The following is a 25,791-nucleotide window of genomic DNA, read 5'->3' on the forward strand; positions in this document are numbered from 1 at the left end:
TAGAATATCCGAGAGTGAAGGAAAGGACATTTTTCCTTGTAAACATAGCATGACTTTTTTGTTCCTCTAAGAAATCTGTAGGAATTTGACTGTCAAGTTTGATAAAAATGGATCTGTAATGATTAAATAGAAAGGCACCCAGGTATGACTGTGAGGGAACACAGAGTATACTGATTTTCTTCCTAATTTCTGGAAAGATTTGGGCATTTCACCCATTCCTATTGTACTCAGCAATTATCTTTAGGGGGCTATGATTCTGATATACAGGACTGTATTCTTACAAGTAGTTCTTTGAAATGGTCTTTTGGAGACAATTGGACAATCAAATGTATACATCATTGTTTCTATGCTCACGTCTCTAAGAGGGGAATCTGGCTTACTGTTTTATTTATTCTATAGGAGATATCTCAAGTGTAAGATGGAAAAAAGTATTCTTGGAATGGACATCGCAGTTAAATAGGAGGAGAGATTGTTCTTATTAATACATTTACTGGCATATCCTATTGCTATCACCCTCTATAGAATGAATGAACGTGGTAATATTTGTAACAGTGAAGCCGACCTGAGGAACCATCCTTTCCAGTTGTGGCTCCCCCCCTCCCCCCCACAATGAAACTGACAGATTGATCCTTGAAATGGGTGTATTTGTGAAAAGTAGACCATTTACATAGCATAAAAGTTTTATAGGAATTATCTTTATTTTTCACTATTCATCTGGAATATCCAATGATTGGAGAGGCCAAGGTTGGACAAAATTGTTGTTAGTTTTTGAAATCTAAAAGGTAGAGCTTTATTCAAAAGGATCCACTTATAATATTTTGCCTCATAAATTTGGGTGAGATCTAAGCTCATGTGGATGAGTCAATTCCAAACTGTTATTTGGTAACAGGTATCATGATATCATTGCAGAAGGTACTCATAACAGGTCATAATAGGGAATATCACAAGGTATTCAAAATAGTTGGCTACTATCAGCATCCCTTAAGCAATTAGGAAAGGAGCATAATCTTCACTTGAATTTAGGATAGTGCCCCTAGATGCCTACTCTGCCCGATCATTCTTCACTGCTACCATAATAGAGAAAATCAATCGAATGTCTAATCTCACCTAGCAACTATGTACTCTTTCAACTTGATTTTACTTTTCACTTTTGTGGCTTTTTGACTACTCTCTTCCAAAGAAATGAGGGTCTATTCCTGAAGATTCATGGACCATGGCAGAATGGAACAATAATAGTACAAATAAAATCCAATCAATCCAGTACCTTTTTTGTAACTAACAATCTTTTTAAGCTCCCCTCTTGAGTATGAAAGTAGCTAATGTGAAGAAGCCCCTAGAGGTGATTTTAGTTTTGCCACCTCCTTCCTTTGCCAGTCTTCTATTGGAGGTGCTAATGCCAGGCAACGTTTAAATAGCATGCAGTTGGAGAAACAGAATTTACAAAGTGGGCAAGCAGGCGCTGAATAAGTGACATTGCTATCTAGCTCATGCAGCATTGTTCAATTTGTTCACAACCTGTATCCTAGAAGCCAGCTCCATTGGGAGTTTTAACTCCTTAGGTATTTGGTAGTATTCTGTGGCATCCTCTTCCCCTCCTCCAAATTCTAAGGTTTATATTTATGACCCATACTTTTGCAATCTTGGATACTGTTAAAAATAAAAGCAACACCCCACAAACCTTATTCTTTTATTTAAATTATAATTTAAACATGAGGCATTTCTTAAACACAAAGAAGCCACACATCTAGCTACAAGAGATCTCACCTTCTTCTGCCTCTACTTTATTAGCCCCATGATTACCTTCCCTGATATGATCTTAAAGATGTTGAACAGTAGGCTATTCAAAAGCCCTCTCTACAACATCCAGCTAAAACTGGTAGGCTAGAGAGATTTGGGAGGAGGAGCCTATCCAAACTTTCCTTTACTGGTGTCCCACTAAGCACAGAGATGGTAAAGAACACTTTGAATTATTGTTGTATAGTCAGTTTGAAACCACTGCAGAGCAAGGAGAACTAATGTCATGTATTGGCAACAGTGCCCTCCTCATAGTTAACTTTTTTTTTTATGAACTTCAATGTGATATTCATCCATTTTATTCGATTTTCAATTAGATTAGATCACCTAGTAGCTTCATTTGTTATGATACCAAGACATCTCCCATTCCTAAATTTTCTATCCAATTTTAATTCTGCTAAGCTCACACTCTCTCCAAAGATGCTCATCATGATTAGGTCATCTTTCTAATGTATCATTATATAAAGTGAGAGGGAACTGCTGCTTTTTCGAAAATAAGATTGAGCTGTCCATAGCTGGGATTCCAGAAACAACTTAGTGATAGCAGATATGGTCGTTTTTTCCCCTGCAGTGTTGCTTAAAGGATAAAATAAAGCAGCATCACCTATTTTCATCTAATGTGATTTAAGCTAGAACTTGTGCGGCCACACAGCTCAATGCACAGAACTTGGCAGAGCAGTAGAATGCCATAATTGATTTAACGTGCAAATCCTTGCAAACAAAACAAAACACTGGAACTAAAAAGAGCAATCTAAGGTGACTATTCTAGCCAAAGCTGTAATTAGCCAGTGAACCTTTGACAGTAAGAATAAAGGCTTGAAGGAAAACATGTTTTCCTTTTAAAAAAAAAATAATAATGACACCCTTTCAACCAGAATTGTTGGATTGAGTGTTTTTGTGAAATGAGGAAATTAAAACCAGCTACTTTTAAGACCATAGAAATGAATCCAAACCGTAACGAAGGAATACTTTGGTACTGTAGCCATAACAGACAACTTCATAGGTGTAAAAAGCATGGAATCCCCAAACTGGTACATGGTGGCAGAGTCATAGGTGGTCTGGGACACCTGCTAGGTCTCCTGTGGAGATTGCCGACTGCCATAGCCCATAGCAAGAGTCTAAGAAACACAAGCACATCAGTTGGCTTGTCAAAATATAATGGGTAACATTGCTGTGTTGAAAAATTACTTCAGGCTTTGTGAAGGATCTTATTCATCTGAGGAAGTGATGTCAGGTGCCATAGATTAAACACTATGGTCTTGAGTGGAATGCATGTGAAGTTTCCAAAAACTCTCTTAAAAAGATTATTACACAGTTTTGTTTTATGATCTCAGCTGGAAAAGCGAAAAAGATGGGCATGGAAAGGCAGTTCAGAAACACATCTGAGAGGACATGAGTTCAGGAAGCTTTCAGAAGATGAAAGATGATTAAAGTTAAGGCCTTTATCTGCAAACAATAGTGTATTAATAAACTCTATACCATATTTACAAATGCTTTCTCTTGTATTAAAACTAACAATATTCTGTTCACAGTGCCATTGTTTATACAGGTAGCAATCCCATAATACTTATGGATTTTGGCATGGGAATCAGTAGCGCCTTGTATTTACAGGAAATGTACATGCATGAATATAAACATGTCATTGAAATGGAGGCATCAAAAATGATGGATTGGTTAATGGTGCGAAGGAATGGACTGTACAACACCTTCCCCGAAGATCTGACAGGAAACCACTGTTCCTTAAATTGAGAAGATGCCAGTCTCTTAACCTAAAGTGGCATAAAAATTATTAACAAAATGAGCCTCCTCTGGGACGGGTTGGGTAGATAGAGTAATCTTAGTCCAGAGTTTTAGGTCCTTTGTCTAGTGCACAGAATATAAAAGTTAAAAAGGTTTATTATTATTATTATTATAATTATTATTATTAAAATAAAAGATTCTTTCTCTTGCCCTCTTTTATGCCCACACACTTAAAACCAGTGTCCTCTGAGTTCCAAATTTGCTGGTGGTTTATTGTGCAGCTCAGTAGCCAGATTTTAAAAAAATTGTCCAGTGCTCTGGACCTATGAACTGCTGCATGTCACAGTATGACCAAGGGCAAATGGAGTTTGTGGCCAAGAATGCCTTCCTTCCTCTCCAATCTTCCCCTGATAGTTGCAAAGCCTGCTCCTGGGACCAGTCTCAGCACTTATTGAACGGAGTTCCTCACTCAAGCAGCTAATGATCAGAAGTGACAAATGGCTTTGATACACTTAGAAAAATGGGGACGGAGGGGGTCAAAGAGCACAGGAACAAAACCCAGAAGCAGACTGGGTTTATTGACAAGGACACCCTTCGAGATTCTGTTTCCTTTCATGCTCTCGATGGCCCTGTGCACACTGAGATTTCAAACTTCATCCTGACTAGCAGAGAGAAGATCGCAGTGCCAAAGGGAAGAGGGCAGGGCTGCTATTATGGGGTGTCTCCTTCATTTCCAGTCTGCTCCTCATTTTCAGTTCCTTGGCCTGTTTGGTCATTGATTTTGTTGCTATTACTGTCACTACTGCCACCACCACTGCTGGGTTGTGTATGTTGTAAACTGTTCCACTTGGCCAGGTTCCTTGTGAGATTGTTTATCATATTTTCAGCCAGGGGACTATTATCTGTAAAATGAGACCATTCCTTGAAGAGTGGCTCGGCAACGTGGGTCATGAAACCTGGAAAAACAGAATTCAAAGGAGATCATCACGAGAAGACTACAGGGAGAGTGATACTATGAAAAGAATACCTGTTCTAAAGTCAAAGGGCCTAAGTTCAAACCTTCTGATACGACTACATGTGTGACAGTGGGCAAATTACTTCAGCTCCCTGGGTCTCAATTTACTCATCTGTAAGATCGATGATCACTGAGATCTCTTCCAGCTCCAGCTTTGTGATGCTATGAAAAAAACCTCACCAACCTGGACCAAGTGAGAGATGAGGATTGTCTGATTAAAGTCAAAAGGTTGGATTATTGGATTCTCTCTTTAATTTTGTGTACAACCCATTTTACAATACAAAATACCTTTAAATATGTAGGCATCAATGACAACTTAACCAGAAATCCTTCAGTTCTTTCTGATCATACATTCACGTGTGTGTGTGTGTGTGTGTGTGTGTGTGTGTGTATAGCATATACTTTGTTTTTAAAGAGATATCATTTTGTTATTTTCAAAACTATACAAAACCTTGACCTAGACTAGCATAAGTTTATGTACTATTCCAATTTTTGGGTAGGGGCTCTTAAGGAGCTTGCTTTAATGAATTGATAAGACTAATTTGTAGTTAGCATCTAAGTTGTTTTCATGCAAATGAATGCTTCTTAACAGAGAACACACTGTTAGACATTTTAAATATCTTACATTATTAACTTATATTGTTTGCTAAGTAAAGGTAAACTTTCAGTAAACACAGATTCTGAATGAATAAGATTTTATTGTGCTTCTTTGGAATTTAGATGTGTAGGAGTTATAAATCAATGTGGCTAGATCCTCCTGTAAAAATACCACTATAAATATATCACCAACTTAGAATTGCTGAGGATATTTCAAACACCTGTTTTAGTAGACAGATATTAATTCAGCTTCTCATTGATGAGTTTCAGTTAGAAAAGAGCCAAAGGATATGCTAACTAGCACTGAATATCTAACTATCTTCACATAGTGTGTGAAAAAAAATCAGCTGTATGTCAGAATTCTAAAATTATAATCCCAGAATCATTTATACCTCATCAATCTGAGGGAAAACAAAGAAATGTGGGTTTCTATCTGGATTTAGGATTTTTGCAAAGCCATACCAGGGGATGCATATAAGATATTATTTTTTCCCCTTATATTTCTCTATTTCTTTTACTTCCAAGGTCCATCTCAGCTTTTAAAAAAATATCATTATTCTCAAAATAGTTTGCTGGTAAATATCTTAAGGTCAATATCTTTTGTACCATTGAACACAAAAAGTTTACTCTTCTACACTATTTAAACACCAACTTATTCTCCTACATGAGAATTGCCTCTATTCTTCAATCATCTTCACTCTATTCCTAATTTTCAATATATCCTTATTCATTGAATCCTTCTTTGTTGCCTACAACCTCCCCAGATCTCCCTCATCCTTAAAAAACGAAACAAAACCAAAACCAACACCAAACCAAACCAAACAAATAATACAAAACAAAACAAAACAAAAACTAAAACCCTTCACTTGACTCTACCATCCCCCTAACTTCTTGTCTAATATCTGTCCCCTAGAAAATCAAAAAGAACATTCTCTTCACTTTCTCATCTTCTACTCATTTCATAACCTTTTGTAATCTAGCTTCCATCCCTACCACTTGACTGAATCTGTTCTCTTCAAGCTCACCAGTAAAAGATCTTGATTGCTAAATCCAATGGCATTTTTTCTCAGTTCTTATCTCCACCATGCTGTAGTGTTTGACACTACTGACTGTTTTTTCTTTCTGGATAGTTTTTTCTTCCTGGGTCTTCCTCATAGCTCTGTTATGGTTCTCCTCTTACCTGTCTGAATAATCCTCTTTGGTTTTCTTTGCAGGGATATCACCTGTGATCTCCTCTTTATGTGTGGGTGTATCCCAAGTCTCTGACCTGGCCTGACTTCTCTTTTCTCTCCATATTCTCCATAACCTCCCTCTTGGTAATTTCATCAATGGGTTCAATTGTTATATTTATGCAGATTACACTCAAAGTTATGTATCCAGTCCTCATCTTGATTCTGAGCTCTAAGCTTGCCTCTGGACCTCACCCAGATGTCTCATAGATATCTTAAACCAAGCATGTCTGAAATGGAATCCCTTATCTTTCTTTCTAACCCCATCTCTTATCTTTCCCATTTCTGTCTGGAACATTTTTATTCTCTAGGCCATCATGTTTCTAATCTAGGAGTCACCCTGGACTCTTCACACTTATGTGGCCTCCATATGCAGTCATTTGCCAAGTCTTTATTATTATTTTTTTACCCCAGCAGCTTATCTTTACATGGATAAGTAAATACAAAATATGAAGGAATAGCAATTGAACCTGTGATTTTCTGGGTATAGACAATTATTAGGTGAGGAAACTCCCTTTGCCAATGTAGGTCAACACATTCTCTGTAACTTGTAGTCTTAGACAGTTGCTTAGACTACTGAGATATTAAATCACATGCTCATGGTCACACAGCTAGTATATGCTGAAGACAAGACTTGAATTCGTGTCTTCCTGGTTCAGAGACTAGCTCTTTATCCACTCTGCTGCGACTACTTCTCACCCAAACTGTATATCATTTCTACAATGCACGATGTCATCTTTTGAATTAGGGTGATTGTATTATGAGTGGAGGGAGAAGATCTGTGGAGCTAAGGATGTGAAGGATTGTGAGGCAGAGGGAAGAGTCTAGTATTTTCCTATGGTTAGATACCTGAGTGACTGGAAGGATGTCTTTAACAGAAATGGAAATTTGGAGAAAAAGTAGGCTTAGGGAGGAGGATAATAAGCTCACTTTTGGACATGTTGAATTTGAGACAGCTATGGAACAATCCTTAGGTAATAATATCCAGAAGGTAATTAACAATGAGGGACAGGAATTTGAGAGAAAGATTAGGGTTGGATATTTGAAAGTCATTTGTGTAGAAATAATGTTTGAACTCAAGGGAGAAGACAATATTACCAAGGAAGAGAATGGGGAGAAAGAAGAAAGGATGGCTGAGTAAACAGTCCTCAAAAAGGAGGAGAAGATGAATGACCTTAATTCTTTCAATAAACTAAAAGGCCAAGACTTTTGCTGACAAAAAAAGGAATGAGTGTGGCATTGTGTACATGTGGGGATATAAAGGAATGGAATAACTTCTGAGAAGAGTATGAAAGTCAATTAAGAAAGAATAAAAGGATTACAATGTCAAAGTTAAGATTAGATAATATGATTTTGTTGTGGATCCAGGGAGAAAACAGTGACGTGACTCCCCCCAGTGTATTTTGGAATGTCAGAAGTAGAAGCAGAGAAGGTGGAAGGTAGAGATGGGGTGATCTAAGATTGGGAATAGTAGGGTATAGGTGGCAGAAGAGCAAAGGCGCAAGAAATTCCAGAATAGAAGATAGTGTGCTGAACTGGCTAATCACAAGGTCAAAACTGTGAAAGAAGAAAAATGAGGTGGAGCAAGATGGATAGACAAGGGCAGAAGGGAGGAATGGAGGTTGTGGTGAGGATGAATAATAGGTTTAGAAGGAGTAAGGCTAATGGTGAGATGGAAAAATAGGTGAATGTCAAAGAGGGGAGATGTCAGAGTCCAAGATCATGGTGCTACACAGTTATATGTATATGATTGTGAGATTTAAAATGTTATTGTCCCCATGGGTAGTTGAGGTGGAGTGAAGATACAAGTTACTGGATTTCAGAAGGTTGATTAATTGGGAGGGGATACCAACATAAACTCTCAAAGTACAGAGGTAGAGATGTAAGCCAGGTAATGAACTTTTTGAGAAAGGAGGGAAAGTAACTCGAAGGCCCATCGATCCTTGCCACAAGAATGTGCCCTGGGTAATATAGATCCATAGAGTGAACCTCAAAGGAAGAGAGTTTGTTGCATGGAGACAAGGTATGTGTCAACTTCCCTTTCCCCACTCTCCCACCCCTGGCCTAGTGTGTTGGAAAGTATGAGAGAACACAAAATTACTGGAGATGGTAAGTGGACAGAGGCGCAACATTTTCCAGAGAATCAGATTTCCATGAGCAGAAGATGGAAAAAAAATCTGAAAAGAGGATGTTCTAGTGTGAAGAGAATATCACTGTCTGAGAGACTGAAGGTTCTAGAGGGCACAATGTAAAGAGAAGGAAGAGAAAAAAGGGGCGGGAGCTAGATGTGGATGACAGTACAGGGAGAGGTAACGGAAGGGGAGTTTTGCCTTTGGAAATAGTTACTACTTGACAAATGATATCTGCATGAGCTACTTCCTTGTGTTTTTGTAAGGAAAGTGTTTTTTAAAACATCCAAGCACCAGGCAAAAGTGGATTGTTATTATTATGGTTGTTGTTTCCATCTGATTCTATTCCTCTTCTGTTGTGAAGAGGAAGGAAAAAGTTGGAGGAAGAAGAAATGTTCTTCTGTGACCTCTATTTTTTTCCCCAATATCTGAGTCTTCTCTCCTATTTATTACCACGAAGGTGTTAATTCTCTTCTCCTGTCACACCCAAAATGTTGTCCAGGGTTCAAAAATTTCTCTCTACAATGGCTAGTCAAATTTCTTAAAAGTTATTATTTCAGAGAAGTGGTGATCTTTACTAGACTGTCTACCTCTGTTCCGAATTTGTTCATTCATTCATTCAATGAGCTTTTTTTTAAAGTACCTGGGATGATACCAAGGGAGCCTTTCATGCAAAAAAAAATGGGCATGATAAAAAAACAAAAATGGTAGGCACTTAACAAAAGCAGAAGAGATTAAGAAGAGGTGGCACAAATACACAAAAGAACTATAAAAGAAAGATTTTAACATCACTGATAACCATGATAGTGTGGTTACTGATGTAGAACCAGACATTCTGGAGAATGAAATCAAGAGGGCCCTAGGAAGCACTGCTAACAGTAAGGCTAATGGAGATGATGGAATTTCAACTGAGCTATTTAAAATCCTAAAAGATAATGATTTTAAAGTGCTGCATTCAACATAGCAGCAAATGTGGAAAACTCAACAGTGGCCACTGGATTAGAAAAGATAAGTTTACACCCCAGTCCTAAAGAAGGGCAATGCCAAGGAATGGCCAAATTACTTAACAATTGTGCTCATTTCACATGCTAGCAAGGTTATGCTTATGATTCTGCAAGTTAGGCTTCAGCAATATGTGAACCAAGAATTACTAGAAGAGCAGGCTGGTTTTTGAAGAGGCAGAGGAACTAGAGACCAAAATTTCCAACATTTGCTGGATTATGGAGAAAGCAAGGGAGTTCCAGAAAAACATCTACTTCAGCTTCATTGACTACAGTAAAGCCTTTGACTGTGTGGACTACAACAAAATGTGGCAAGTCCTCAAAGAGATGGTAGTAGCACATCATCTTACTTGTCTCCTGAGGAACCTGTATGTAGGCCAAGAAGCAACAGTTCCAAACGTGGAACAACTGATTGGTTTAAGATTGGAAAAGGAGTATGACAAGGCTGTGTGCTGTCATCTTATTTATTTACTTATATTCAGAATACATCATGTGAAATTCCAGGCTGGATGAATCAAAAGCCAGAATTAAGGTTGCTGGGAGAAATATCAACAATCTCAGATGTGCAGATGATGCCACTTTGATGGCAGAAAGTGAAGACAAATTAAGAAGCCTCTTGATGAGGATCAAAGTGAAAAGCTGACTTGAAGCTTAACATCAAAAAAAACCTAAGATCTTGGCAACTGGTTCCATCGCTTCCTGACAAATAAGAGGGAGAGGAAATGGAAGTAGTGTTAGATTTTATGTTCTTGGACTCAAAGATCACTGCAGACAGTGACTACAACCATGAAATTAAAAGATGCCTGGTCCTTGAAAGGAAAGCTATGGCAAATCTGGACAACATACTAAAAAGCAGAGTCATCACCTTGCTGACAAAGGTCCATATAGTCAAAGCTATGGTTTTTCCAGTAGCAAAATATGGCTTTGAGAGTTGGACTACAGGAAAAGCTGGGCACTGTAGAACTGATGCTTTCCAATTGTGGTACTAGAGAAGACTTTTGAAAGTCCCTTGGACAGCAAAGAGATCAAATCAGTCAATAAATTAATTTATTGATTTAATTATTTAATTAAAATAGATTAATTCAGGCTATTCACTTTAAGGTCAAATTCTGAAGCAGAAGCTTAAATACTTTGGTTACGTAATGAGAAGATGGAACTCACTGGAAAAGACCCTGATGCTGGGAAAGATTGAAGGCAAAAGGAAAAAGGGACAGCAGAGGATGAGATAGATAGATAGTGTCATGGAAACAATAAACATGAACTTGGACAGACTTTGAGAGATAGTGCAGGATAGAAGGGCCTGGTGTGCTGTGGTCCATGGGGTCACAAAGAGTTGAAAATGACTGAGCTACAAAATTATATGCCAGGTACTGTACTAAATGCTGGGGATAAAAAGGCAGAAATGAAACAATTCCTGCCCTCAAAGAGCTTCAAATTAACTTCATGGTAAAATCAAATTAGGTATTTATTTCAAAGTTACAAAACTTTGAAGGTAACTCAAATTATACATCAAATTATAAAAGCAAAAAAAAATTTTTTTTAAACTTGAGAATCATGATAAGGATTGAGATGAACATAAAACTGACTGAGGGTTATAAATGTCATAAAACATATAATAGAAGTTTCAATTGATAATATGGCAGGACTTCCTCCTCTACACCTAGCCATTACATAAACTTTGCAAGTTTAATAACAGGATTAATTCTGTAGGATTAAGATGCTACTAATTAGGGAAGTGTGCTGAAAGAAGTATTAAAAAAGGATTGAATTTTGTGAGCTTCTTACTATTTTTGTTGATTCAATTCTGAACTGCCGAGCTCATGCAGCTTAATTCATGTTCTTCAACAAAGCCTTTGCCCTGTTTTTCATGTTTCCTTTAAATGTGCATATTTTAATAAGTATTGTATATATGCTTATTTAGTTAAATAACCAACGGTTTATATTCTTTCTTCTCACTCTGGGTTCAACCATTCAAAGTGATCTTATCAAACTCCATTTTCATTCTTGCAGACCTGTGTAGGGGTTTGTTTATTTGTTGTGTGACTCCTGGCAGTGGGTCCATGATAAACTAAATTAAAACGAAAATTCAAGGTCAGCTTACCAATTTGTATACTAGGGATTGAATCCTTCTGCTGATTACAAAGAGGACTTATTTCCAGTTCGAATTTCTGCTCGAGGTGACCTAAGAAGAAAGGAGAAGAGGATATATTTGTGGTTTGGCATTCATGAAAATGAATTTATAATTCCTAACCACCTGGTTGGGAAAAGAAATTCCAGAAATTGGTGCTTGGTTTGTTATCATCATCAAAAAGCCTTTTTTAAAAGCTCACTTGCTCTGCCCTGCCCTGCTCCAGTAATTACTGTGAAATTTTAAAATGTCAGGGAATCAACAGTCAATTCAGGTTACTACAAGGTCTGCCCAACTAGTCTCAGGATCAGAATTGGTCTTACATCAGCAATCACAGAACCTAAAGCAGGCTTATGTGTTAGGAAAGAAGGTCAAAGGTCAGTCTTTGAGTTACTAGTTAAGAAGATGGATTTGCACATAATGGTTTTCTTTTTTCCAAGTGTAGCCAGGAATGGACAATAAACTGGGACTGGGGAGGCCTGATCTTTAAAAAAAGCAACAACAACAAAAAAAACCAAAAACCCTTTCCTTTGCAGATATCCCATAACTCATTTTAACAAAATCTACCTTTATGTGCCTGTTAGCCTCTTTAAATGGATGACCATTTATGGATTCTGTTTTATATAATAAAATAAAAGACAAAAGGTCCAACTCTTTATAGGGATGGTAAATGCCTTTTGTTAGCTAGATGGTAGAAGAAAAAGAACCCTCATGAGAAGCTGACCTTACAGTGAACAGTACCTACACGTTCCCTTTCTATCCTCCTCCTACATGGGGAGATTGAAGGTATTTTTTGAGGTGGCTTGATTAGACTAGCCATTCAAAATGTAGTCAGTAACAGAGGAGTATTGATTGTAGCCAGCTGTTATAAGGTACCTTTAAGGATGGCAGGAGGGCCTTGAATTCCACACTCACCTAGGTGACCTCTTCAAACGTGAAGGACTTAAGCTGAAGCAACATTAGGAATTTTCTAGCCCTTACCAATCCAGTCCACATTGTTCATCTCTAGCTATCCCCCAAATCTTTTACCCCTAGATTTCCAGAAGGCATGCAATTCTCCCATTAAAGAGAAAGTCTTCTTAAATTGGTTTTCTTTCCTCACTTCGCTATTTTTGTTGATTGTATCATCATCTGAGTCACTTGTGTTTGCAGCTTTGGACTTATATTTACTTATCCCTTTCCTTTGTGTCCTCTATGCATAATCTGCCACTACCTCCTGCCTGTTTTTTTTTTCTTCCCCCCTTCACAATATCTCTTAAATTTATCTGGCTCTTGTCATGATATCTGCCACCACGCTGGGATGAAATCTCATCACTTCCCACCTGGCTTATTACAAGAACCTTCTAACTTAGCCCTATTTCTTCCAATCTTTTCCACTCAAATAACTGTATAGCACTTATATTTCTGTAACACTTTAAGGTTCTTCCCTCATCACAATGCTGTGACAACTCTGTTTTACAGAGAAGGAAACTGAAGTTCAAAGATTAAGAAGTGGGTGACCCAGGGTCATACAGCTAGTAAATGAGGCATAATTTCAACCCAGTCTTTCCTGAATCCAAGTCAATTACTTTCTACTATACACATTGCTTTGCATCCATTCTATCCAAATTAATCTTTCCAAAACAAGTCACCTTTCTACTCAAAGTCCTTCAATGGCTCACAGTTACCTATAAGGTTAATTTCTCATTCCTTGGCTTGGCTTTCAAGGGCCCCCAAAATCTGGGTTACATTTAACTTTCTAATCTTATCTTTTTTTACTACCCTACATGAAAACTTTAGTCGTACTGTTTTACCTTCTGTCTCCTGAACATATCTTGTTCATTACTACCTTCATGTCATGTTTTCTCTGTTCTTCTAAAATTATTTATCCATCACTCAAAGTTGAGCTTTAGTTCTATTTTCCCCATGAAACTTTCCTCAACTACTCTAAATCATAACAACCCTCACTACAGTGAATACATGTAATTTATCATCGACTCCTAGGGTTGAAAGTGGCCTCAGAGGGACCATCCATGTTTTGCTTGGATATTTCCAGTGACAGAGAACTTAGCCTGAAAAGATATTTTTGGACCTTGACTCTATCATCTGACATATTATCTCTTCAAGTTTTTTGACATTTGCAAATTTGATGATCATTCCATCAGTGCCTTCTATATGAGTTATTGATAAGTACACGTTTTAGCAAAGGTCTCATGTTCTTCTTGGGGAATATATTGTAACAGGCTGGATGATAACATATTTAGGGGGATAGATGTAGAACTGATTGAATAACTGGACCCAAAGATCAGTCCTTAATCACCTAATGTCTCTTTAGAGAGAGGTCTTTAAACTTGAAGTACTGTGTGTTTTTCTAACATTTTTATCAATAATTCATATAGAAGGTTGTTATGATTTAGAGAATCATTCCCCTTATCTACCAGTCCAGCATTTCACAACATAGATTTAGGACAGTTTGGAATACCAAAAGCCCACTACAGGGAAATATGGAACTCAAAACAGGACAGTAAAACAAGTCAGCTTTATTGAGGGGAGTTAACAATATGAAGAGCAGTCCAGGAAGATGGTGGAAACAGGTCTGGTCCACTGGGGTCCAGGATGGGATTGGGTACCCCCTATTGGGCCCCTAGAAGGAGTGAGGCACCCTCTCCCCCAAAACCAGTAAAGTCTGGTGGGTTTATACAAGGTTCTTATCTGGATCTCCAGGACTAGGCATTGGGGGAAGGGAACTAGGAGCTTGGACCTGGGAATGGGTGCTGATTCATGTTAGTAGGGGAAGGGAAGACTTCAGGGGAATTGGAGGCCAAACTATCTGCTGGCTGGAAAAAGTCTTTGGGCTGTCACTACTGGTCATACTCTGACAGCATGACTCAACTTCCCTGTCTGGGGTTTTTGAGCTTCCCTAGGTGGTCTTTGTGATGAAGAGGCTGCTTGGATTATTTCAAGTACATCTTTTTAAAGAAGGAAGGGAGATTAGTTTGGCAGGGCCTGTTCTTAATGAGGATTTGCTGGTTCCTTATGATCACAAATTTCTTTTCTTTTATGTTCACAAACCATCCTTTTAATAACATTCTAGAGTTTTCCCAGGAAAGTTTATGGATCTATAGTTTGAAGACTTCACCCCTTCCCTTTTTTGAGTATTGGGAAAACATTTGCTCTTCTTTAGGCCTATACTCTTTCTCTTGTTTTCTACAAACTTTCAAAGACTAATAACAGTAGCTTTGCACAAATCACATCTTCCTGTTTTCTCAATATCTAGGCCTGAGACTTGAAATAATTGATGGCAACTAGTTGCTTTCTTACTGTTACCTTTATTTATACTTTGGTTCCCTATTTTTATTTTATCCTGTCTAGTCCAAAGATCATTCTCTTTAGTGGAGAAAACTGAAGAAAAATTAGACTTCAATAGTTCTCCCTTCTTTCTTTGTCCATGATCATCATTACATCCACCCCAAGTAGCACGCAGATTACCTCTTTGATTCCCTTCTCTATCCTTTTAGCAAAATAAGCAAAAAAACCCTATCTTTTTTTGTTGCCTTGGTACACCTTCCCAGCCCTAGTTCATCTTGAACATTAGCACTACTGACATTATTCTTATCTGACTATACTATGCTTTCGTATTCATCCTTCATTAGCTGTCTTTACTTTTATCTTTCGTTTGTCTTTTCAAAGTCTATCAGGTGATAAATTTCCTGCCTATCCACACCAGTTTTTTTAAATAGCTCTCCATTTTCTTCTTCTTAGGAAATATTTTTATCTATCTTTAGGACTTTATTCTTGACAAGTTCACATCTCTCCATGGATACCTTATCCTGTAGAATTTTGAGGCCATGCAACTCTTCCCATCTTTGAACTCTTTGGCAAATGCTCTCCCAAAATCTAGGGTGTGTATCAGATGACGTCTGACTTTCCTCTCCTTTATGTCATGTATTCTAAACTGAGAACAGTCATTTCCTTCCCAGGTTCCTATAATTCCTACTTCAACACCGTTGGTTTATGTCGCTCTTAAAACATGGAAATCAGAACTGAACAGAGAACTCTGGGTATGGTCTGACCAAGGCAGAGCATAATGGCGGCCATTACCTCTCTGGTTCTGGTCATTGAATTTCTATTAATGCATTCTAAGCTTGCAATAGCAATTTTAATGAAGATTTTGCTGTTAGCCACAGTGAACTTCTTGTTGGGATGGGGAGGTTCCATGGATACACACAATATTGTAAAATAACAATGTTTGTGATTAAATACTAAAATGAATTCCCTTTTCTTTATCCTATTACTAAATCCACAGGGAAAGGTATTCTACAACTTCTCTCCGTAAGATGTTTTACATTCAAAACATTTTTCTTTGAGTGTTCCCTAAAGGAAGTTTCGGCTACATCCAAGAGTGACTCATAGGTTGTCTTTAGAGAGAATATAGAAGTTGGCAATATTGGTTTTATTATGAACCTGAAGAAAAGAAACATCATTTTCTGGGACCTTGGACATATTGCCTTGCATTACTCATGATGAAAATATAAAGAAGGGGACCCACCAGGAAGAGTTCATGGGATCATAGATTCAGAGTCTGAAAGGGACCTCAAAGGCCGTATAGTACAGATCCTTTGTTTTACAGATAAGGAAACAGATGCCCAGAGAAATTAAATAAATTGCCCAAGGTTTCAAAGGTAGGCTGCATTAGGAGCAGCATTTGAATACAAGATCTCTCATTCCAGAATAATTGCTGTAACTTACAGAGAAAATTTCAAATGAGCTTGACAAGGTTCTCTGAACCAAATCAGTGTATATACTGATAATCAGTCACTTCTGTATGAAGATGGACGAATAGGAGAATGTGGGAAAATATGCACAAAATATAGTTGTGGATTAAGAAATGAAAGGGTCAAAGGCTTGTAGATTTTTCCAGAAGTCTCATTCTTCTCTATTATGATTAAAAAAAAGGGTTGGAAGGTATTGACCATGGTAAATCACAAAAAAATGAAATTGAGCATATTTTAATAGATAAGAAATGATGGATTATTGACATGGCAGTCATTTTGAAGTCAGCTGTCTGTGTGCATTCAGATCATTGACTGATGAGAGCAAAGGTAAAATTAGAAGACAGGATAAAGATGAAAAAGCATCATGTACAATTATAGCAGGTCCAGTGCAACCTATTTAAACAAACTATTGATTCTCAAAAATGGGAAATGGATAAAAATAAAAATATAGATACTAGTTATTGCCATTTCTTAGATGTTTTTAACTGATGTCAAAAAAAATTGCTATAATTAAGAAGCCAAAATATCTCAGAAACCTCTTCAACATATTTGATTCTGAAGGATGGCACTAAGTTAGTTGGTCAATATGCATTTATTAAGTGCCTTCTAGGTGTCAGGCACTGTGTAAAGTGCTAGGGATAAAAAAGAAAGGCAAAAGACAGTCCCTAACCTCAAGGAGCTCACATTCTCATGGAGGTTGAGGGAGAGACAACATACAAACAATGATAGATGAACCAGATGTGTACAGTAAACACTGGAGAGAATCTCATAGGGAAAAGCACTAGCATTTAAGAGGGATCAGGAACAGCTTGTTGTATTTGACTTGGAGTTGTGACTTGAAACTGGTAGGCAGAAATGAGAAGAGAGAGCAGTCCACGCATGGGGGACAGCCAGTGAAAATGCCTCAAGTGGTGAGATGGAGTGTCTTATTCAAAGAATAGTGAGGAGGTCAGTGTCACCGGATCATAAAGTACTTGGGGGTGATTAAGGTGTAAGAAAATTGGAAAGGTAGGAGGGGGCCAGACCACATACAGGAGGAAATGAAAGTGCTGAAATGTATAATACACTCTTTATTAATATTCTTGAAAATAAACACAACCATGAAGTATCTATGCATAGTTCTTCCTAGGTGCCCTTATCTGGCATGTCAAAGTCGGAGAGGACCACACATGAGGAGCAGTGGTCATAATGTGAAAAGCAAAGCACAGACTACTTGCCAGGGTCAGCTACTTACTTCCGCGTCCCTCACTCACCAGCTGCTGCACTAACGTCAACAAGACTATTAAAGTATTAAAGAAGTAACCTAAATTCTTGCTGCGGCTCCAGCATATTTGCTCTTGTTCTGCTCTCAGCGTGGAGAGATTATAAATTATCATGCAACTGGAACTGATTTTGCGTTTTTATCAACCCACTCAATCCAAGGGAAATCTGTTCCACTTTGTGCTGTAAGAACTATACAATTACTTATTGGTTCTGAAGGAGAATGATGGCAAAAGAGGGTCTGCTGGTCCTAAGTGAACTGAATAAATGTGTCTTTAAAAGACTGAAGACATTATTCAGACAACTTTCAAGGAACTCTTCTCCAAAAGAATTACTGCTGTTATTTGATGTCCCAACAATACCAGAATGCGGTGTTATTATGGTAGTAATCCTTTCAAGCTCATTCCTGGATTGGGACCTGAGTGGGTCCCACTCACATAAAACCTGACATTGTCACCATTAACAGAGAAGGGCTGTGACAAGTTAATCAGCTCAAATATGGTTTCAACAATGAGGTAGAAAAGCTGTGACTTATCCAAAAATCAAATGACCCTACCTTTGGGGAAGAAGCTTAAAAGAATTAACCTAATAAGGAGACCTAAGAATAGTTGGCTGCTGAAGCAAACTCTGTAACTTTTTATATAAATTTAAAGGAATCCATCACATCTCATTTCAAGGTTCCTTCTTTATTGTTCTCCCAGAGAGCTAGTGCTGGTTTGGAGTTAGAGAACCTGGGTTCAAAGCCAGCCTCTGACAATTACTACCTGTATGACCTTGGAAAAGTCATCCGACCTCCATAGGTCCAAGTTTTCCCTTCTATGGATGAGGAATAACAATGTTGGACTAAATGGATTCTAAGGTACTTTCTAGCTATACCTCTTTAAGCAGCAATGATGACAAAAGAAACTAGTCTAATCCCCTCATTTTATAGATGAGGAAACAGAGAAAATTTAATGACTTGTCTAAATTCACATAGCTAGTTAATAATGGCAGAACTGGGCCCTGAACTCAGGTTTCTGGACTTTCTGGCCAGTGTGCTCTTTGCAGCTATTCTTAGGTCTCCTTATTAGGTTAATTCTTCTAAGCTTCTTCCCTAATAGGTGGGTTCGAACATTTGATTTTTGGATAAGTCAGAGCTTTTCTACCTCATGGTTGAAAACATATTTGACTTGATTAACCCAAATTCTTTTTGGCAGGCATCTTTCATTCCTTAAAAGAAGAAGGAGAGAGATGTTTGGCTGCTTTTGCCATATTCCTCCTGTCCCGTGGCTCTCCATTTAGTGAACATAACATTGTCCTCTCTCTATCTCCTCTCCCGGACTCCTTCCCACCCCTGACTCCAAATTAAGCATTTAAACGTCTTTTTAGGTTTAGCACAGCTCATTAAAATGAAGGTCAGAGTAGTATAAGCAGAACTGTGCCTGACACTTGCTCCTAGTGCACCATCGAAGGAGCCAATAAAACACTTTCCTTGCTTTCCAATCCATCCTATTGCCCCCTCCACCATTCCTCCTGTTCACTCCCACTACTTTTTTTAAAAAATAGAATTCCTTCCTTTCTTCCCTCCCTCCCTCCCTCCTCCCTTCTCTCTCTTTCTTTTCCTTCTCCCTCTTCTTTCCTCTCCCTCTTTTCTTTCTTTCTCTTCCTTTCTCTTCCTTCTCTTTCTTCCTTCCTTTCCTCCTCACTTGTTTTTCTTCTTTCCCTTTCTGTACTTTTTCTTTTCTTCTTTCCCCTCCCTCCTTCCCTTCTTTCTTCCTTCCTTCCTTTCTTTTCTTTCTTTCTTTTCTTCCTTCTTTCTTTGTTTCTTTCTTTCTCTTCATTCCTTCCTTTTTCCTCCACTCTTTCATTTATTTATGTATTTATTTTTTGTATTCTGCTTCCTTCTTTATTTCATCTTTTTTCTTTATCAGAATAGTTGGTAGAGATTTCAAAGGGAGGATATTAAGGTAACCAGACCTTATTGCAGAAACTGATATCCATGTGAGATGACCCACTTTCAGTTTGAAACCCTTGACCTGGTAAGGTGAAAGGAGAAAAACTCAGTTACCGGACCACTCACCTTGCCTGTAGAATTCCTCACAGACCCTTTCACTCCATTGTTTGCTCAGCTCCCACATCCTACAAGGATTGCAAATGTCAGCACACTTCAGAGCAATCTGAAAAAAGAATAGTGGGGAGGGAGGGAGCAGACGCAGAGATGGTTAGCCGGCAATCTGTCAGAAGTACCTGGATCATGAGTCAAAGTCCAGGCTTTGGGCATTCCTGCTGCCTCATCAGATGGCAGCACCATTTTAAAAAGTTAACTCCTCCTGACAGGCCTCTTTAAGGAAATGGTCCTTGTTCACCACTTGCCACAAAACATTCCTTCGGAACTCTCATTTGTAGCAGAGAATAAGAGAAGATTATAATTTCAAGAAGCTGGAGCTGCCCGGATGGAGAAGGTTTGGGAGGAAGCTGCTGCCGTCTGTCTCTAGACTGGGCTAGCACCTGGAGGCTACCAGCCAACACTGAGGATGCAGTGAGCCGGCAGCCAAGCCAGTGTGAGAACGTTTGGTCCTCACTTCCCTAGTGGTCACATTGATTGACCTTACATATCACTTTAACTATGTTTGTTTGGATTTGTGCTGCCTGCTTCTGTGTGTGTGTGTGTGTGTGTGTGTGTGTGTGTGTGTGTGTATAAGTCGGCCCTAAAGACCCAAGCTAGGTTTTCATTTTCAGGGCTGAAATAGGGTCTGCTTAGTTAGTGCCAGGCTGGTGGTTGAGCTAAGATTTGGTCAATAGCAAAAGCTGGCTCACCTCAGGTTTGCCAAAATGTCAACTGTTTTCAGGAGTTCTCTAAACCAAAGAGGAATTTTGAGTTCCCAGGACAATGGTTTTGCCCACAAATGTTCCAGTAAAATATAGGAGTTACTTCAGTATAAGTGGGTTTCCAATATGCAAGATGGAATGTCTCTAATTTTTACGGAGATTGGGGGAGTTAGAACGTACCTTGAAACTTAAGAATACTAATCACTGCGGTGACATAAGTACAAAAATATTTATGATCTTTTTGTGGTGGCAAAGAACTGGAAACCAAGGGGTTATTTGGAGAATTGCTAAATAAATTATAGCATATAAATATAATGAAATATTATTGCTCCTTAAAAATGGTGAAATGAATAGAGGAAACAGTAAATTTCTATGAACTGTTACAAAATGAACAGAATCAGAAGAACAATTTATACAATAAGAACAACATCATAAAGACAGACCACTTTGTAAAACTCAAGAACTCTATCAATGCAATGATTAACTTCTATTCTGGGGGACCCATGATGAAGCATGCTACCTACAACTCCTGACTTGAGGTGCAAAATGAGACATATCTTTTTAGACATTGCAAAAATTGGAAATTTGTTTTGCTTGACTATATTTGTTACAAGGTTTTTCTTTTTTTCTCATTTTGGAGGTGTTGGAAGGAAATAAATGAAAAAAACAAAGAAGGGTGGGGGAGAGGTATGTATGTTGTGGAGTTAATAATTCTGTTTGCATGTATTTGTCCCGAGTCAAGAAGATGATGGAAAGACTTCCATCATTGGCAAGGAGCAGTACTTGATACCCTCTTTCTTCTGCCCCATTCAGAAATACTTCTCCATATATCCTACCAATTAGGGATTCATTTGAGTTAGCAGGATCCTCTTTTAATATGCAAATACCCTGGCAGGCACTAGGTGGAGCAGTAAATAGAGTGAACTTGGAGTAAGGAAGACAAGTTCAAATATTGCCCCAGATGCTAGCTGAGTAGCAGCAAGTCAGCTACCTTCTCTCAGCCTCAGTTTCCTCATTTGTAAAATAAGGATAATAATAGCACTTACCTCATAGACTTCTTGTAAGGATCAAAAGAGATCAAATAGGTAAAGCACTTTGCAAACCTTAAAGCTATTATTACCATTGGGAAGACTAAACCTATTCATACATTATACTTTGGTGTGAATTTCATTCAATAAATATTTTAATCATTACCAACTGTATAAACACCACCATGCTAGATACAGTGTCTGGCACACAGTAAGCATTTAATAAATGCTTGGTTTTTTTTTTTGTTTGTTTTTTGGTGAGGCAATCTTGCCCAAGGTCACATAACTAGTACCTGTCAAGTGTTTGGTCTGAGGCCGGATTTGAACTCAGGTCTTCTTGACTTCAGGGCTGGTGCCCTATCCACTGTGCCACCTAGCTGCCTCCTAATAAATGCTTGACTAACTGGGGAAGACACAATTCTGCTTTCTGTCCTCACAGAATGGACAGCATAGCAGGAGAATAAGAAACAAAACACAGAGAACCATAATATACAGTATTACTAAATGCTTTAGAGAATTACAAAACAAAGTTCTATGTGAAGTCCAAGGTGGGAAGGTTATTAGTGACTAGGGAATCATAGGACTACAGATTTAGAGTTGAAAGAGACCTTAGTACTCAAGTTTCAGGTGAGGGAATTGAAGTCGAGTGATGAATTGACTTGGCCAAGGTCAAAGGGTTAGTATAAGTTGAACCTAGGTCCTCTGACCTCAAATTCACTCTTTTTTCTCTTTCTCCTACGTTACATTGGCCCCACCAGGAGACCAAAGAGGTCAACACTTGGCTGACACCTTTGGACATTCCAGGCCAGTCTTGATTGTACAGGAGGAAGGAGAGGTGATTTTGGAGTTGGATACTTTTCTAGAAGTCAGACTTGGATAAGATGGAAGACTGGCCAGGTAGGGGCATCATGTGTACAATGGGTACGTGGAAGATGGGGCAGAGCAAGAGGAGGCAAGAGCAAAGGGTAGAAGAGTTTCTGAAAGACAGTGTGCTTGGGATTGGCTTTGAAGCTCTAGTAGCAGTCAGTGTGCACTGGCCCTACTTTTGGCAAGAATACCTCAATTTGCTGATAGGGATGGTACCCATGATATAATTTATATGTGCACTTGGGTGAGGGAATTCTAACAATGCAAGTGGATGCCTGTTCTGCAACTAAATTGAGACCTGGGAAAGACCTTAGCTGAAAAAGGCCAAGGTCACCCACTGCACGTGGGGCCGTCACCAGTCATCTTGACCTATATCTTGCCACTGGACTGATGACTCTGGAGGAGAGAGTGAGGCTGATGACTTTGCACAGCTCTCCCTCACTTAAATCTAATTCACTTGCAAGTCAAGGTATCAGCCTCCTGACATCATTGGTCCTCTTCAAGAATGAAGGATGAACAGCAACAAACAACAATCTGGCCTTAGAGAGCTAGCTACCTAGAATACTGGGAGGGTAAGTGACTTTCCCAGGGTCACAAACCAGTATCTTTCAGAGATGATGCCTAAACCCAGTCCTTCCTTGCTCTAAGGCTCTATCCACCAGACCATGCATTCTCTCCAGGTTGCTGATGCATTAGTTAAAATATTAGTTTGGGAGATTTCAAGCCTCAGTCCAGTTCAGTTTTTCAAGTTCAGTCCAGTGTCTCCTCCAGTCAATCATTTTCAGCCAATCCTACCCCTCCCCCAACCCAAGCACTTGAATGAGGAAAAAAAAGAAAATGATAAAGAAAAAAAGAAATAATAGATTTAGAGCTGGAAAGGCCCTTACAGGTCAACTAGTCCAACTCTCTCATTTTAAGGATAAAGAAACTTCGGCTCAGAGTAACTTGCCCAGCACTTAGCATAATGTCTGGAACATATTAAATGCTTAATGTATTTGTTGACTGACTGATGGACTGTTCCAGGACACATAGGGAGTTAATGAGAGAGCAGGGATTCAAACTCAGGTCCTCCCATTCTAGATCCAGGGCTCTTTCTACTATTGCTTGACCTTATTTTTTAATCTATTTGGCATGAACACAACCATATTTGTAATTACTGATGTGCTAGAAAATAAAGAGCTGGGCATGATTTCTGTTAATCTGTTTGGCAAAACTATCATAGATATCAAGGAACATTTTGAGTTGTTGATTTAGTTCTTCTATATCATCAATGATGCTTCTAGGCTGAAGAAGAAAATAGGCATGTTAATGCTCTGTGTCCTCTGCTGTCTACCAATCCATATGCAATGGAAGGGCCCTCCCCAACTTCAGAGCATAGTCAGGTATTCTTTGACTCTTTTCCTGTGGGCTTATTGCATGTGGATGAAATGCTTTTTAATTGGTTGCTAGGCCAGAAATTGGGCAGCTAGGTACTGCAGTGGATAAAGTACAGGCCTGGAAGACTCATCTTTCAGAGCTCAAATATGGCTCAGACACTTACTAGTTATGTGACCCTGAGCAAGTCACTTAATCCTGTTTGCCTCAGTTTCCTGATCTGTCAAATGAGCTAGAGAAAGAAATGGCAAACCACCCAGTATTTTTGCCAAGAAAACCCTAAATGGGGTCTCAAAGAGTCAGACATGACTGAAAACGACTGAATGCAACAAAGGGCTAGAAATGAGTGTGTAAAAAAGGCTTCAGTGGAGGAAAAAGGCCTGAGAGCCATCAGATATTCAAAACTATGCAGTAGCAGAAGCTGCTGCCACCTGCAGCATCTAAACCCATTCAGCCCTATGGAATGACCTCCTTGACCCAGCTCAGCAGGGAATCAACCAGGGAGATGTAGGAGGTTGTGTCTGTAATTTTGTTGTTCCTGTATCTTCTTCGTAAACATCCCTTTATAAATGATTTATGTTGAAGTGATATAACTAATATTAGAGTTATAATTATGGGTGAGAGATATTGAGGAGAATGAGGAGATGGGAACTGAGTGAATGATATTGGGAGGAACATGTAGGACAGATGCTCATGAGTGACAGCATTAGAATCATTCCCCAGGACCCTGAGGGGAAGATGAAAACTATTTGAGTCCTGGGGATCTGATCTACTACTCCAAGTGTGGGTTGGAAAAGAGCTTAGAACCTGCATGCACTACACATGGGTATTCATTCACTCTTCGTCCCTGTAGCTACCAGTAGACTGGATCTTCTGACCTTCAGAAGCTCATGAGGTCATGACCTGGTTGGTCTGTTCTGTCTCTGATACTGTCACCTAAGATCAAGGAAGAATAAACATGACAGCGCCCAAAATAGCAGGACCAAGTAAGAGAGAGGGTCTGAGGTTTCCCTTCCTAGGTCCCCCCCCACCCCCCAGCAGTTCTTGTCTACTCAGGTAAAAGAGGCTGAGTTTCTCTTTGGGAGACTTTGGTATGCATATTCAGTTCCAGCTCAGCAGCCGATTAAAAGGCTTTTCATTACTGTACAATAAGCCACAGGAAAAAGTAAAATAATACCTGCCCATGGTCTGAGGTGGGGGGAAAAGCCCCTTCATTAATAATGTTTAATAAAACCCAAACTCTGATTCAAACAACTTTTTAAAAAATGTCAATATTTTTCATTGAAATTGGTTTTTACCATAACTGTCTAGACAAACACTTTGAAAATTGTTTGAAAAAGTTTGATGAGACTTAGAAAACTGGTTAAAAAGTTTGCATGTCCCAGATTTAAAGTGAGCGTCTTACTGCTTTCAGTCTCAGATTTTCAAAGTTTTACCTTTCTATTCCTTAAATGCCTACCTCATTTCCAGTGATTAGTCTGTTTTGTGGGAGAATCAGGAGAATGCAGATACTTATGTGAACTGTGAACTTCCCACCTCATGCTCTCTCCCATAATGTAACTGGACTAAAACAATAGTAGAGTAAATCTGCTGTTATTAGTATTCTGTGACTTGGAAAACAGTAAAAACATGCTCTTTTCTTTTGGCTTTTTCCAGTAAGTACAATTATAGCTCACACTTCTTTAGCGCCTTTTCCTTTACAAAGTGTTTTATAGAAATACATCATTTGTATTTGAACATCATGGCAACCCTGGGAAACTCAGAGGGGAGAAGTGATTTGTAAAGAACACAATGGCTATTTCACGTCAAAGGTGGGATTCACACTCAGGTCTCCTGCTATAAAACCAGTACTCTTTCTATAAATCATACTGTCTCCTGAAATTGAACATCTTTTAATCATTCTTGGATGATTCTTGAAAACACCATAGGATTTTCAAAGAACCAAGCATCTATAATAACCATCAACTTCCCTTCTTTTACAGATGAAATTGGGACCCAGATAACCAAAGTGACTTTCAAGCTCACACAAGCTAGTAGCTGAGTTGGCACCAGGGCCACCCCAATCTC

At 38.7% G+C, this 25,791-nt stretch overlaps 1 protein-coding gene across 1 annotated transcript in view; it reads right to left on the reverse strand.

Annotated features, from left to right (window-relative positions):
• Nucleotides 1-710: 710 nt before the first annotated feature.
• PDE7B (phosphodiesterase 7B) overlaps nt 711-25,791 on the reverse strand; it is a 185,336-nt gene continuing 160,255 nt past the window's right edge. Inside the window, exons 10-12 of the mRNA XM_027850736.1 lie at nt 19,707-19,803; nt 11,607-11,687; nt 711-4,490 (exon numbers count right to left, since the gene is read on the reverse strand). Of these exons, the coding sequence (XP_027706537.1) occupies nt 4,246-4,490; nt 11,607-11,687; nt 19,707-19,803 (423 nt within the window). The 3' untranslated portion in view covers nt 711-4,245. The remainder of the gene's footprint in view (nt 4,491-11,606; nt 11,688-19,706; nt 19,804-25,791) is intronic.

Source organism: Vombatus ursinus, unplaced genomic scaffold (genome assembly GCF_900497805.2).
Source record: "Vombatus ursinus unplaced genomic scaffold, bare-nosed wombat genome assembly UNPS02009132.1, whole genome shotgun sequence".
NCBI lineage: Eukaryota > Metazoa > Chordata > Mammalia > Diprotodontia > Vombatidae > Vombatus > Vombatus ursinus.